This window comes from Chelmon rostratus, chromosome 11, assembly GCF_017976325.1.
Source record: "Chelmon rostratus isolate fCheRos1 chromosome 11, fCheRos1.pri, whole genome shotgun sequence".
In the NCBI taxonomy this organism is placed as follows: domain Eukaryota; kingdom Metazoa; phylum Chordata; class Actinopteri; order Chaetodontiformes; family Chaetodontidae; genus Chelmon; species Chelmon rostratus.
The window spans coordinates 7,042,201-7,057,415 of record NC_055668.1 but is presented as its reverse complement, the minus strand read 5'-3'; the positions used below and the strand labels follow the sequence as shown (position 1 = coordinate 7,057,415).

Below are 15,215 nucleotides of genomic sequence, written 5' to 3'. Positions count from 1 at the left end.
ATGTCGAGACACTGAGGTTTTCACCTCCAAAGACAGCTGTGTGTGTTCTATACATTCTGTTTTTTTTATTGACCTCTGGTCCAATACATTGCTTATTAAAATACAGAGGCTATAAAAAATACTTTTTCACTAGTTCAGCATTAATGACTCCTATATTTGTATATATTCATAAATAATTCAATACATAGATAAATAGATATTCTGTGTGTGGATTATAAACTTTCATAAAAGCATTTATTTTTTTTCCAGTAATACAGGAGTGACTATAAATGCTGAAATGCTCGAGGGCTGCTGTCCGACCCCGACGTCTGGCAGACTGGGTGAAAGGCCGAGAGTTTACATGTGGCTTGGCGCTGGTCTTGTGTGCCAATGTCCCCTCTCACCGTGCCAGTCTCTAGCTCCGCTGGCACTCGTTCTTACTGCAGGTGGCCTGACGCTCAATTTGCCACGTGCCCTCCTCGTATGTGCAGTAGCAGATTGTACACTCATCAATCTTCACCTCTCGGCCGGCCGGTATCACCGCTGTGTCCGCGTAGCAATTGGGCCCTGTAAGTGGTGCGAGAAGAACAGGAAAAATAGAGCGAAATCGAAAACAGCCCAGTGTGTTGCGAAATTGAATTTCAAATTGTCCTCATGATATATTTTTAATGCATATCTTTTGTTATCAGCATCATGTCACTTTATCAAGGTCAGACTGTGAGGCTGAAAATGCATGATTTGCTTTGCTCCAATGATTTATGTGCAATATGCTGTTGGAATAGTGCTCTGGTCAAACTAAATGAGCAGAAACCTAACCATAGGTCAGTTTTGTTGCTAGAAATTCAGAGTTGTGTACTTATACAAAGACCAGAAAAATCATTCTTATGTTGGCGTTGGAGAAATGTCCCTGTGTTAGTGTTATTATCCCAGTCTGTGCTATTTTTCTGCTACTGGACCCACCAAGGGCAATGTTCAATGTGTAAAATGCAATTAGAGGATTGAACGCACAATTCAAAGTAACACTCCTTTGTGTTGCTCAAAGGATCCAAGTCAGTTTTTAATTCCAGGAATCCGCAGACATCCTTGTCAGTCTGGATACAGGTGAATTCTGAATTACAACAACCTGTAAATCCTGCAGTTCTGTTCAAACCAAATCTCGCCCGCACCCTATGAGCAAATGCATTGACCCCAACCAATAGAGTATTTTATTGCAAACATTTTATTTCACACTCACACGTTTTCCATTATTTTCACTTCATGACCTGTGCCACAACCAACATATGGATCTTAAAATAGGCCTAAACAAACGTCAGTGCACAACTAGGAGGCAGCTAGTTAGCTGAGATAAAGTGAGGCTGTGTAACATTTGAAATAAGAATTAACATCAGGCTCATTCTTTCTCTTAAACATTAAAACACACCCTACTCCAATTAAATGCCAGGGCTGCCAACTCTCACGGTTTGACCCTGAGATTTAGTCAATTGACACGTTTCACACGCTCTCACATCACACGTCCACTTTCTGACACTGCCAGAAACAAATTGAGAATTGATAAGGTCGCGACGACACTGACAGCGCATGGGCAGACAAGACAGAGCAGCAGCGCGACAGCAGCACGTGTTATTCACACCATCCAGATGAAAGTGAGATGTACACAAATACTGTAATTTATTAGCTGCTTACAATGATCTCAGTCGGCGTCTCCAGCTCTGCCGTTACCGTTGTTACAAGGATGCTCTGTGTCACTTTCTTGCGATTCCCAAAAACAGGTTTTTAGGCTTGTATGACTATGCAAAATCCTGAGTGTAACTGTACCTGAACCACCATGAAGGCCTGGGTTTTTTTATTTGACCAGAGTTTGTTCTCTGCATTTTAAGTTTGCCAAACATACTGTATATGCTCAACATCCACGGTTATTTGTTTCCATTCCCCAGAGCCCAGAGCCCAGAGCCCCGCTCAGGCTGGTCTTTGTATTCTTCATTCTAAAGTGCATCACATAGTTTCTTTCATTGGCGTTTCCAAAAAGCTGAAATATGTTGCTGTTGTTATTCTAAAATTGATTACATCTACTACTGCTGCCGCTAATAAAATCTGATTATCCGACAATTTCCACAAAGCAAAGTCTACACTTTATATTTTTTATTTGTAATTATTGTATGACAAGGTTTTGATGTTTCTGTTCTAGTGTCAGACTCAAGCTGAAGTAGGTCAATGCCGTGACAATGTGCTCAAGTAGCTAGCAGAGATATTCATTTAGATATATGAGCATTTATATACATAAATATAAGAGAAAATAAGATAAATTATCCATCGACATATTTCAGCTTTCCACATGAACTGACTGATGACTGCTGAAAGAAATGAAGGCCAATGGGACAGAAGCTAGTTTGAAAGTAGGACAGGACTTCAGTTATTGTTTCACCACTACTTTCACATTCCACTTCGGCTGCAATGACCACATTTCCATATGGAGTTTGGTGTAGTTAGTCATCTTGCTTCTCTAAGATAGTTTCATGACATCCCAGCAAACTTGACTGCAATCATTCAAAGAAGAGAATGAGCACAAGAGACCAAATGCGCTGCCCTTCATTTCATTTCTCTCAGTGGAAAATGGGCTCTCACATCTGGGCTTTCATTGACTGTTTCCCAAAATAGTGTAATAAGAGGGACAGAAAAAATAATGGATACACATGCATGGAGACTTGTGAACATGCCTCTGCTGGTGTAAGTGGCCATTTTCTGACAGATATTCATTCAGAGTGAAACCACTGCTGATCATATTTAACATAATGAATAGACTGTGAGTTTTCTCTGGGGTCCTTTTAAAGGTGGAATTAGCCATTTCTGATATTTCCCGCCAATCTGTCATAAATCGTCATTTGGCTTTGTATCTGCTCTGTTGTTCGTCATTATCATGCTCTTCAGACCACTGAGTGACCACTCTCGGGTGATGTGGAGGAGCATTTTTATTCTTGATGACCGAGCTCCCTTCAGAAACAAGATGCATCCTTGGATTCCAGTGATTACACTTAATTCTTAAAGATACAATTCACTCTTCAAATGTCCTGAGATTCAGACATGTAATACAGGAGTTGTCTTTATTTATTTATTTAAAAGTTGCTCATCTTATTCAGTTTCAGATGTGCATGTGCATTCAATGGTATTTTGCGTTACACTCCTCAGATTGGCTACACCACAAGTAAGGCATAAATCGTGCTGTAGGCGGGCTCCCTCCATATGTAACTCCAAGGCTGGAATGCAAAGAGCGGGAATTGTGCATAAAAACCAAATTAAGCACTGTAACGCAGTGCTTTAATATAGTTCTGAAGTGCACCCCAAGGGACTGTTCTTTTTTATTATTTTGCAGGAAATTGGATCTCACTAATGGAAATTTTGATGTTGAAGGTAGTATTTGTTAAGAACTGAGCCCTGTACATGGCCCAGAGACTTGGGAAAAAATGAACTGCCACTCGGGCCCAGCTTATTTTGGTGCCCTCTTCTATCTATCTAACATTGTGGGTACAAAAAATCCACTTGTCAAGGCCACAATACCAAACATACAGTAAATTCCCTCCTTGTATCACCTACAGCAGTACCTTCTTCGGTCCTAGGTGTGATGGGAAAGCTTTTGTCTGGTGAAAGTACCTCCGTCTTCAACCAGTGGCTCGAAAAAACTGCTCATAAATCATCCATTATCTCTCAAGCTGCACGGCAAAATACAAACACTGCGGGAATTGCTTCCACAACATCAGGTATAGCATAACAATGGCTATTTCCCTTAGACTAACAAGGTCTTGAGCCACTCTGTTGTATAATTAAGATGCTGATAAATGGGGAGTCTTTCAGCTGCAGCCACAGCATTTCATTGGACGTCAGCACCCAGGAGGAGCGTTCTGGCACATCAATCAATGTGAACAGTTTGCCGAGGCCTGTCAAAATGTCAACCCTAACACATTTATAAGTCTTCAGATGAACACGCACACACACTATCTGAATAACAACTCATCCTGTGGCCCAGGCTGCTGTCGCTACTGATTCATCATCATTAGCAGCATTTAGAACACAGCGTCTCAAATAAAAGACGCATATGTCAAGGATTTCCTTGCAGAGAAAAATGCAAAAAATAATCAGGCACTTTACAAAATACATCAAAAGTGCTTCCTCCTGGAGCTGGGATTAAATCACAACCTGTCAGACAGTCAGTCACAGTTGTATGACACTCATTTGTGTTAATTAATGCATGGATGCAGCACCACTGCGCTTACTCATTCCTGTCAGCCTATTATTCTGCCAGTCATACAACACCCACCTTTTTGTCATTGCTTCATTAATATAACATATCCCCGTCTCTCCATCACTCTCTGTCTTTCTCTTCCTCTCAGTCTCTGTAGCAGAAAGAAATTTTTATAGGCACATCAGGCTTCACAAGAGCTTTTCAACGACACCCGAAGAGGCAGAGACAAATGGACTGTGCATGTGCATGAGCAGTTGGACCCAAACTGTCACTACAGCGTGTTAGAAGTTGGCATGGGCAGCGTGTGAAAAAGATATCCATTAGCACCTGTGGCTTTTGGCTCTGTAGCAGTGCCAGATAATGGACCAGGAATCGAGGACACATCCTAATCATCACACCCCTTAATTCTGAAATGTTAAAAACTTGCAGAGCTCCATTATAAGGTAATGGGAAGAGAAGAATAGCAGAAATCACTCATCTTAATGCATTTCTTGAGTACATTTGCATTATAAATGCAGAATAAAAATGACCTTGCTTTGTAAAGACAGGAAGTGGGAGAACTTTGCAGGGAGAGACGATGATTTAACAACAATATGAATAATTTCTTTCACAGATGCTGCATGGAACAGATTTGGACTTTTAAGCATGGGCTGCCTTGGCTTAAAGCTGCGGACAGTGAGATTTATGGAAGTGCCACCTCATACTGAATGTTTGTTTGCATATGTTGTCTCCAGCTATTGCGCCCACTGATAATCCTTGTGGCTGAACAACCCAGCTGCACACAAGCAGCTCGACTGTCACGACCGATGTCCTTCACAGGGACGAGCCGCAAAACCTTGCCAGCCATCACAGCGGTGTCCAGGTGACAGACTTCACTGGGAGACCAACCTCATAAACAGTATATTTAGAGGTTTGACGTCAATCTAGCAGGTTGTTTAGTTTTGTTCCCCTTCTAGTGCACTGTATTGTGAAAATTGTATTTGAAAGTCTCATTAACGTTGCCTTTTATTCAGAAGATAATATAGAAGATAATATAGAAAATAACACATAACAAGAAGACCACTCAGCGACTCTGCAGCACTCTAATTGTTAAGACATAATGTGACTAAGCATTACCTTCATTATAGTGACCTTTCTCTATTGTAATCATAACTCTGAAGTTCAGTAATGAAAAATGGCCTTTAGATAATAAAATATAGCTGCATAATGAAATAATTAAACCAAAAGGTAGAAAATGGAGAAATGGAGGGAAAAGAATATTATTTTACCTTTTGTGACTTTATTAGATGGTGCAAAATGTCCTACTTTCCCCATTTTTGTGTAAAAAATGAAATCAGGCTACACTTAAGTTATTATTCCTGATTACATCATGGCCAATAGTCGTTGTGCAGCAAGTAACAACACACACCTCGTACTGATTCCATTACTGGTCGTCATTATGGTTGCTGTATACTGACATTACTAAATATTTTAAAAAGAAGCAATCATTGTACTGCTAATTAACTGTTCGATAAACCAAAACAGCCGAGTGTAGCTGAAGATAAGATTAGATCAGATACGATAAAATAATCCTTTATTAATCCCACAGTGGGGAAATTTGCATTAACTAAATTAGGAGCTGTAACTAAGCACAACAGGCTTTCAGAATGACTCCAAATGTTTAAGTGGGATGCACAGGTGTAGCAATGATTTAAACAGTGTGCTTATCTGCTCTAATGTAAGCTGCAAGAGTTAGCATGTCCAACTACCTACAGGGGTAACTGGGTGTCATATCCAAATGCATGGGCCACGTCCTTAGCTTTGTTACTGTGTGGGGTTACACATTATAAAAGAACAATGTCTGTTCAGCCCTGGGACGTCCACAGCATGGGAGCCACGGTGCAAATCCATCTGAATGTGGAATAACATTCTCGGCTTCGTCCTGCTTTTTATTTGGTTTGGGCTGTTTATACTCAAGCAACTGCAGCCCATTTTGAGATGAGGTGCAGACAGATCGAGGACACATCTGGATGCACTGGACCACTAAAAGCTCCGGCTGCTGGGTGGTGTTTACTGCGAGTTTTCAAGCAAGAAAAACTGACGGCCGAGCTTCCTCGTATTACAGCTAAACAGCACGCTAAAATGTGTTTCTGAAAACAACAGACTATTGATTCATATGTGATCAGCGCCACCTTGTATGAGTTTCATGACCCCTGGTGCATTACGCTGGGCGGACTCGTTCATATAATTAGCTAGCCTCACCTGATACAATCTGCTGGTGACAGTCATCATTTCAGCCAAGAAACTCCACAGTCATCAGCGAGAAATAAAGAGGCTGCTTTTGTTAGCCTCTGTGTGAAATTGAAGGTCAATTGTTTCAGAAACTACTGCAAATTTAATGGTTAATTTGTCACATTTATTATTATTAAGTACATCTTGCCATGTAAGCTGGAAAGCTGGACAGACATAGCAACAGTAACCAAGGGTTGCAGGACTTAGCATATTAGTTCATTACAAAGGAGTGCTATTTTTTTGTAATTATTGAGACTAGCTCTGTTTGCTACACTAGTCTGTGCTGTGAGGATGAGGAGGCTGCTTCTAATGGACAAACCACACCATTCCACATCCACATAAACAACTTCCCTTTCACTTGAGTGTTTTTTTTATGTGTTCCTTAAAGAAACCAACCACATCTTGAAAGACCCCCTATGAATCACGCCTCTCTTAATTCAAATGAGTCTCTATCCCTCTTGGCAACCAGGCTACCATGTCTCGTGTTGCTCTATTTGAAGTGATTTTGGCGCGGGTTCAGACTGTTTATCACATCCCCCCCAGATTAGTGTTGACCCTAATGTCTGAGTCTTGAAGAGCACCACTTGTTTCCTCATGCGTTGCCAAGGCGATACCCTGCAAGAGCAAAGGACAAGAGGGAGAGAGCCACAGCCAAGGTGCTGGGGAGAGAGGCTTCTCCTGCATTGATTTTTTTCTTTCTCAAAGCATTCTTCAAAAGCAGATGCTGCGAGAGAAAAAACACTTGGCACAGAACTTACAACAAACACTTGTCTTTTGCACTTCCATGTTGTGGAAAACATAAACAACACTTAATCCTAAAGCATAGAGAACATGTTTTCCCTCTTTGACTTGTATTGACTAGGGCTTCTTTTGCAAGAATCAATATTATTTAATTAAACTTTATGGCAGCTCGTGAATGTCACAAACTTTACAGGGTATGAAGCCATTTAATTGCAATGTGTTCCAGTGCTGTGAGATAATGAGTAAAAAATGATGAGAACCTGCCTCCATTCACAGCTGTTCTTTGATATTCATGAACAACTGTCTGGGGTGGATGTTAGCGATACCTCTTACTTTCATCTTCCTCCCCTGGCTCTTCCCCAAGTGTCTCCTCGCATACAGGCTGAATAACACATCTGAGACAGGGTGCTCTGCCATAAGCATTGATTTTGCATGCCTGAAAAGGCCAAGATAATGCTTGTGCATACTTGATGAACTTATCAAACACTGAAATACTTCATTGTGATTTATATCAATAGTGAAAATGGTAAAGATGAGAACGGCTGTTAGCTGGGAAATGAGAGTAAAAGACAGCAGGCACGACTTGTTGAATGAGAAACCATTCACAGATGTGATGTTTCAATCTTTTACCTCATTTGCTCCATTGACTCTCCTTTTAATGCTTTTATATGCACACTCTCAAACTCTATGAAAGTTTTCTTCCTTTCTAGTGGCATTACACATCTGGGTGACTATTTAATTCTTTCCCATTAATGAACTGTGCTTTGATGTGACACTTCGGATGCATCAGAGTTCCTGGGAGGTCCTAACATCTGTCTAGTCTTCAAACAACATCTGCAGACAAGACAAACAACACCACCTGAGCGGGAACTCTCCAACAACCTCCGATAACCTTATTTTACATCATCAGTATTTCATCACGGCGCTAACACTGCAGCGCTGTCTCGTATTGAACACTGCATGATCAACGGTGGCAAGATGGGAGTTGACAATCAATGATCCTCATCATTTAAATCACGGCGTCTGTAATACCTGGCGAAGAAGCATCATGAATAAAAGACAAAGTGAAATCCAATGTCTAATCGTTTTGATATTGATACGAGCTGAAGGAAGATCAGTGGCGTCCTTTAAAGTGATGTCTCATTTACTTCTGTTTGGGTCTGATTAATGTACCTTCCAATTATTTAACATTGTATCCCCTATAGTTCATTTTTTAACATGTTGTTTTTCATGTATACTTTATGGTGTCAAGTCTAGCGTGAAATGAAGTGCAAATGCAAATGAAAGCACGGGACAATTACAGTGAGTCTTCAAAGCAGCATGTTTTCACAGGATTATTCCCTGACAGAGATCTCCGTTTTCTCTAGTAGGTGTAAGGTGACCGGCAGCGTGCAGAGTCTAACACTCACAAAGATGTTTGATGATTGTGGTGAGTGTTTACACCTCGTGTTTACACGGTTACAACCCCACCAGCCCTGTTCATCAAATCAGAGCCAGAAATGTTCCCTGTCCAATAAGAGGTTGTTAAACACATACTGATACACAGATACTCAACACTGTTTAATTAACAGTTTGAGCTCTGATATTCGCAGCTATCCTGAATAATTGAAAGCACCAGCAGGAGGCACAGAAATGAGAAAGAAAGTCTCGACACTGATTGGCACAAACCTAAAAATATATTTATTTTTAGCATAAAAATCTCACCTGCTGCAGCTTTAAAAACAGTGTAGCCTGTCTGCTGCACAAATGAGGCGTAAATGCTGCCAAAGGCTATTTCTGCATCTTCATAAATACCACTGTGCTCCTAGAGATTACTTTAAAAGAGTGTGGGACCAAGCTGACAGCGGTCGCATGACGATGTAGCAGCAGAGTCCTAATTTTAGCGAAATGCCACACAGGTGCATGTGTGAAAGAAAATACTAAAGGGGCACTCCAGCAATTTAGCATTTCACTTCCATAAATTTGGGGGACTTGGTAAAGACTAGATTTTTAAAAAAGAATGGTCAAACTCAAAGCCAGAGAGATCCTGACCCCAAAAACTTTGCAGCCTACAGTTCCCATGCAACTAAAAAGTGTTTGTCAGAAAACTGGGAGAAGCTATTTCAGGCCTCCTGCTTCTGCAAAAGTAAGGTTTGTTTGACTGAATGTGAATCTCCTGGTTAAATCACCAGTAGAAAAGAGGAACAACTCTGTTAGAAATGTGAGGTTCTTTGATATTAAAGGCACAACCTTTGTGCATAAACAAATTAACTCCCAAGGTGCACTTCCGCAGGAAAAAAAAGATCACAGTGTTGAGAACACTGACAATACAATTTGGAGCTTCAATTTATTTACTTCAGCATTTGGCACCAATTTTGACTTAATTCACCATCTATAGCCCCATGTTTTGCCCACAAATTAAACGACAAAGCTCTTAGACTTTGCTCACACTCTGATTCTCACGCTCTGCCTGTCTGGCTCCTTCTTTACAGCAACAATGACCAAGAGTCATGGGTATTGTAGTATTTATAGCCTTCAGCCATGGCACACTGAAAGAAAACATGATTTCTCAGAAACAAAGAAGAAACAATTTAACATAATCTATAGCATTGTTGAATTCTTCCAGACACCCCTGTGCCGTGCTTCTATGGTGAGGGAGACTTAAAAGAGGATTAAAAGAAAAAAATATGAATTTACAGTGCGGTTACAATACTTCCAGAACCAGCAGCGACTCGCACTGCATTAACCACTCTCTGCCTGATAAAAGCACACACATTTCAAACCCCACGCCCTCAGTTTATAGTGAAGGTTTAAAAAGCTCCAGCTCCAGGAAATACATTATACAACTGTTTTCCACAGGTGGAGTGGTCCTCCTTGTGATGAGCAAACTGGTCTCAATGTGTAGAATCAGTGTAGTGCTCCTTCAACCACAGAATCCCAAAGGACTACAACAATGCAAGTACTTCTCATCCAGATTGAGACCGTGTTAGCTGTGGTTTGGTAACCTGGCATCTTAGACATAGTGAGCTCTGTTTATTGAATGGTAATGTGTGGTAATATTATGGTAATAGGGTCTGATGCCATCTTAAACCTGAAAATCCTCATCGGCTGAATGAGCCTGTGGATTTGGTGGGACTTTTGAAAATAGATGCATGCACTCGTCAGTCTGCCACATCTCTACACATACTGTGCTGCATGTGCATCCGTCTCCCGGACTGATGTGCCTGTGAATGCAACCCAGCAAATCCACTGGGTATTTCACAGGGGGGGAATATGGAGCACTGCCCAAACTCTGCACAAAGCACTCTCAGCATGATCAATATGTGCATATACAAAAAGTGGGTGAACAGCAAAAAAAAAAAAAAAAAAGGGGGGGGGGGGGGGCAAAGGACCAATGTGTATTTCCCAAGATTGCAGCAGGCAAATATTAATAAAGTGAGTAACGCTCCATGACTAGCAATGTCTTCAGTGTGTTGTCTCTGGAGGTTGTGAGACAGCTTTTAATTTGAGTGGAACAACCTCTGATTGATAACTAGTCACAAACATTCATTACATGCAAATGCTTATGTTTACAATGTGCTATGAGTCTAGAATAATCCGAATGTGACGTTCCCTCTGCAATTATACTGAACCGAGCTGATGGCAGTCATACATTGAGTGTGGCGTTTTGCTGTCATTTTGTTTACCTCATCCAGTTAAATAACTTCTTGATATATTTTTTTGCATTTCTCTTTGAGGATAAATCTCTCTGCAAGACAGATGTTTTGTAATTTCACTTGCCCACGATTTGTTATTTCTAACTGGAGCAGTTTCAACAAACAGCATTAAAACCAAAGCATCTTGCTTGCAGTTTTACTCAGAAGTGATATTAGCTGCACTGCCATCTGAAAGTTGCTCATACAGACGAAGCATTTTTATGTGCTACGTACTGTGCATCTTGCCTCTATCACAGGGGTTTTTTTCTTCATGCCGATTGCTTGCTCTGGTTTATAGCAGACATCCCGCGCCACTTTAAGATCCCAAGTCAGAGATACATATCGCAAGTCATCATTCTTTTTGCTGAAGGAAGCAATGTTGCTGACATTGCCATGTTGCATTAGAGTCACACCAAGAAAACAAGGGGACATAATCTAGGACATGCTGTCTGGAATCATCCGAAACAACTTCAGATAATCGACTCTGAGCCGCAGAAGTCCTTCTACTAAGACGGGCCGAAGCTCTCAAACCAACAAGATCATAAACTTATAACCCCTGGCAGCGCAAAAATGCAAGCGGACCTCAAATCACCATACCAGACAGTAGAGACGGATTCGCAGCATATGCTACAGCCTCCATTGGATTAAGTGTGTAATTATACGAAATTAAGACTGAAAATGACATGAGCAAACCAAAACAGGCCACGACACATAATTGATTGATCAGATTTTTGGTGGGAGTCTGTTGAAAAAGATCTCATTACTTCAAATATGCAATCTGATAAGGTAAGAGACTGCAAACACTGCAGTGCATCATGCTGCGTGCCTCGCGTCAGCAAAATAAGTGTCCTGCTACCTCGCCCTCGTAAGTACACCACATAACAGTGTGACTGCTTCGGGCTGTTATGATCATGAAATTTTAGTTGATAAATAATAAAAGAACAATTGCATTTTAATGATTTACCTGTCTTCATTTTATGCAACTATTAAAGTCTAATAATAGTTTAATGCACAGACACCCTGTGAAGAAGAGCCATTTATTGGCAGTGAGCATTGGAACATATAGAAACATTTCCATGCCGTTTACATTTTGTAAAGTTTATTTCCCTGAAAAGGCAATTTGTAGCAACTTTTCTAACATTAGCCAGGTTTACATTTTTTGTGTAAATTGGAACCGAATTTAAAGAAAATCTGCAAAAAAAAAACAAAAACGTAACGTGCGTTTCCATCCACAACCATTCTGCAAATATTGGAAGCTAAACCCCATGAGATAAACAGCTGGTGGCGCTAATTCACCACTCAAGTGCCATTACACCATGGCAGAGGAAGGGGGCGCACTGAAATGACGTCAGTGAAAGAGCGGCAGTCAAACATCAAACTGTAGAAAACGATGTGGAAGTAGTGATTTCTGTTAGTCTGCTGCTTTTAAACAATTATGTAATAACTGTGACAGGTCTGTTTCTGTTGAGGTGCCCTTGAGCGAAAATATTTGACACTAGTCTGCCCTGATGGAGCTACACAGCAGCCACCACTTGTGGACTGGTTGTGCTAGAATGAAGTGTTCACCACAGTGTTGCTGAAGGATATCGTCTCCACTCACCGCTCTTGCAGATGGGACAGCACTGATCCGGCTCGTACTCCGGGTCCACGCACTCTGTCTGAGGGCAGGCTGCCACAGAGCACAACACCTCTCCATTTGGCTCACATCGGCACTTCTCACATGGAGACACCTGGGTAGCGGAGAAGAAATAGTAATTAACACCCCTATAAACAGTTCACACGCAGAGCATACACACAGAAAACAACCAGTCTCCTCTTAATTAATTTCTTGCTATCTTCGTCCCCGGCTCTTTGTCTCGATGTCTGTCTCTCTTTTTCCACTGCTCTGTCTCTCTCCGGCTATCTCCGTCTCTCAAACACACACACATGCGCACACACACACAAACACTCCTGCCTGTCTGGTTTGTTTAAGACAGCGTGCATTCAATGTCACAAAACTACATCTAGAGGGAAGTCTCATCCTTCTCAGCTTTATTGCTATTGAAAGCCTCATTTGAGGGATAGCTGAGTCAAGAGTTGAACGTCAGTATCCAATCAGGGGATACGTGAAAATCAATTGGAATGGGAAACAAAGGAAAGATGCTTCCAATTTTCTTGGTGCGTGAACAGAAACCTCAGAATGACTTGGTTATCGGAGCGTTACTGTATGTCTCAAAATAGAACGAATGTGGAACAAAGGCTGGGACTGATAGTATGCAGTTTGAAATACTCCCCCTCCTACATTCCTGCGAAAGGCTTCATTTAGCAGGCGCTTTTATAAGGCCAAACACCTTTAGTCTTAACAAGAGAGCAAAGGTTAATTCTACCAGCGTTGCTGTAGATTGCAGAGGCTTGCGCCCCCGCATGGCACTCCACTGTGAAAAATGGAGCGAGGCAGCACTTAGTACAATGCCTCAGAACTTAGCAATCAAGCAAAAAAAACCTGCCTGTTGCTTAGTTTCAAAGCACCCCCCTCCACACCAGCGCGCAGCACAAAGGCTGACGTGGTGCCGCTTGCGAGAGTAAAGCTTTCTGTAGATTTCCCACAGCAGAGGCTTGACACAGAGCTGTCTGTCCGTGAGCCACACTCAGAGGAGGAAAATCCCATATTAGTCTTAACCTCCTGCTGAGACACTCGCAAACATAAAGAAAGGCATTAGGAGCTGGAAAATGTAGCGCCTTAAAAGAGACATAACACCAAGATTGTGGTGCAATCCCGAGCCTTTCAAAGAGGAGTCAGAGGACAAAACATACAAAGTCTTGCTGGTGCATCTCTGTGTCTCCTGCGTCCACAAACACCTACATGCAGCGGCGTGCTCTGCAGAGCTGTAACATGACTGTAGCTATAACCCTATCATGTGTATCAACAAGCCGAATAAGGAAACAGTGCTGAAGCTGCACTGCTAAATTCAGCCTTCGGTAATATTCAGCCGTTGTGTGAGAAAAAAGACAAGTGCTGACCTTTGCCATTATAAATCTGCCTGCCTGCTCGCTTGCATGCTGCAAGGCAAGGTAACTAGTTTCTGGGTAGCGCCTCTGATGAACTCCGTGGAACAACTAGGAGTGTTCTGTCAGCACTTCTGTGTTTGAGTGTGTCAAAATTGAGTGAATGCAGTTAATGGGCTCACCTTAAATTCTTCTAGAGAGGCGTAGATCTTGCCCCGAAACTCGCAGTAGTTCTTTTTCTCCTTGCACTGCGGGCAGCATTGGCTGGTGTCTACTTTAATGCAGCGAGGGTGGACCTTGGGACATTCTGGCTTGGTGCACAGAGGGCCCTCGTCTGTGCAGAGGCAAGGGCACGTCGAAGGGCCCGGGGTGAACTGCTCACCGATGGCGAACACAAAGCCGCTCTCATCCATGCAGCCTTTCCCCCTGTAGTCTGGGTAGGCGTACTCGTCGATGGCGTCCAGGGCGAGGGTGACGTCACTGGTGGGGCCCTCGTCTATTTGATTCAGGGTGTCCTGCTCGCTCCACAGCTCCTGGGGCTTCCCGCCCTTAGATCCTCTTGTCTGGGAGCTGAGGTTCGGCTTGGCACGACTCACGGCAGTCCTGTTGGGGCCCGAGGCATTGATTTCCTGCAGCCGCTGCTGAGCGCCGTATCCTAGCGGTTCCTCTGGGGCCTGCTTGTCCTGATTTTTGTCCTCCCTGGCTTGGGTCAACACCCTTTCCAGACGTTCTCGGCTCACCGGTAAGGTCGCTATAGGATTACACTGAGCGCCGCTCATCAGGACCCCGAGAACAAAGAGAACTTCTGCTGTCATGGCAACGGAGTGCAGCATCTCTCCCCACCACCAGTGAGGTGGGAAAACACCTTGGCTCACATAACACACTTCACATCTCAGGTGTGAGCCAGTCCATCTGCAAAGAGAAAATTAAACTGGGGTCATGTGCTCAGCATTTTGTCACTTTTTATTCCAGGTGTGGGAACAGTGCAAGAAGGAAGGAAAGGAAGAAAGAAAGACAGCCTCGAGAACAGAGCGAGAAATTCAGGCGACTTCAGAGCACCGTTCCATCATGTCAAACATCCTGCTGAGGGTGACGCAAGCCTGTAGGATCAGTGAATTGGATCATGAGGACAGGGAGTATTCATAGGGCTGTGATAGGAAATCGATAGCGCTTCATATTGTAACACCTCCCGCATCAATCGGTCCCAGCAGTGACAGAGTAAGAGGAAAATAGCCAAAGAAGGACCTGAATGTAACACTCTTAAGCTCCTGCTCCTTGTATGGAACAAAGAATCAGGATCAATGGCTGCTTTCTTTAAATGAATCACAGTC

General features: G+C 42.5%; 1 protein-coding gene across 1 annotated transcript; it reads right to left on the bottom strand.

Annotated features, from left to right (window-relative positions):
* Positions 1-394: 394 nt before the first annotated feature.
* On the bottom strand, positions 395-14,717 carry vwc2 (von Willebrand factor C domain containing 2). Its single transcript, XM_041948157.1, has 3 exons — positions 14,067-14,717; positions 12,500-12,629; positions 395-546 (listed from the first exon to the last, which is right to left on the bottom strand). Exons 1-3 carry the CDS (start codon positions 14,715-14,717, stop codon positions 395-397), a joined length of 933 nt encoding a protein of 310 aa, XP_041804091.1.
* Between the last annotated feature and the right edge of the window lie 498 nt (positions 14,718-15,215).

Excerpts from the sequence above, each read along its gene's own strand:
- vwc2 (XM_041948157.1), bottom strand. The coding sequence starts at position 14,717 with ATGCTGCACTCCGTTGCCATGACAGCAGAAGTTCTCTTTGTTCTCGGG. Across the intron at positions 12,630-14,066 it reads CCTCTCTAGAAGAATTTAAG|GTGTCTCCATGTGAGAAGTG; the intron begins GTGAGCCCATTA and ends TCCGCTACCCAG. Across the intron at positions 547-12,499 it reads CTGTCCCATCTGCAAGAGCG|GGCCCAATTGCTACGCGGAC; the intron begins GTGAGTGGAGAC and ends CACCACTTACAG.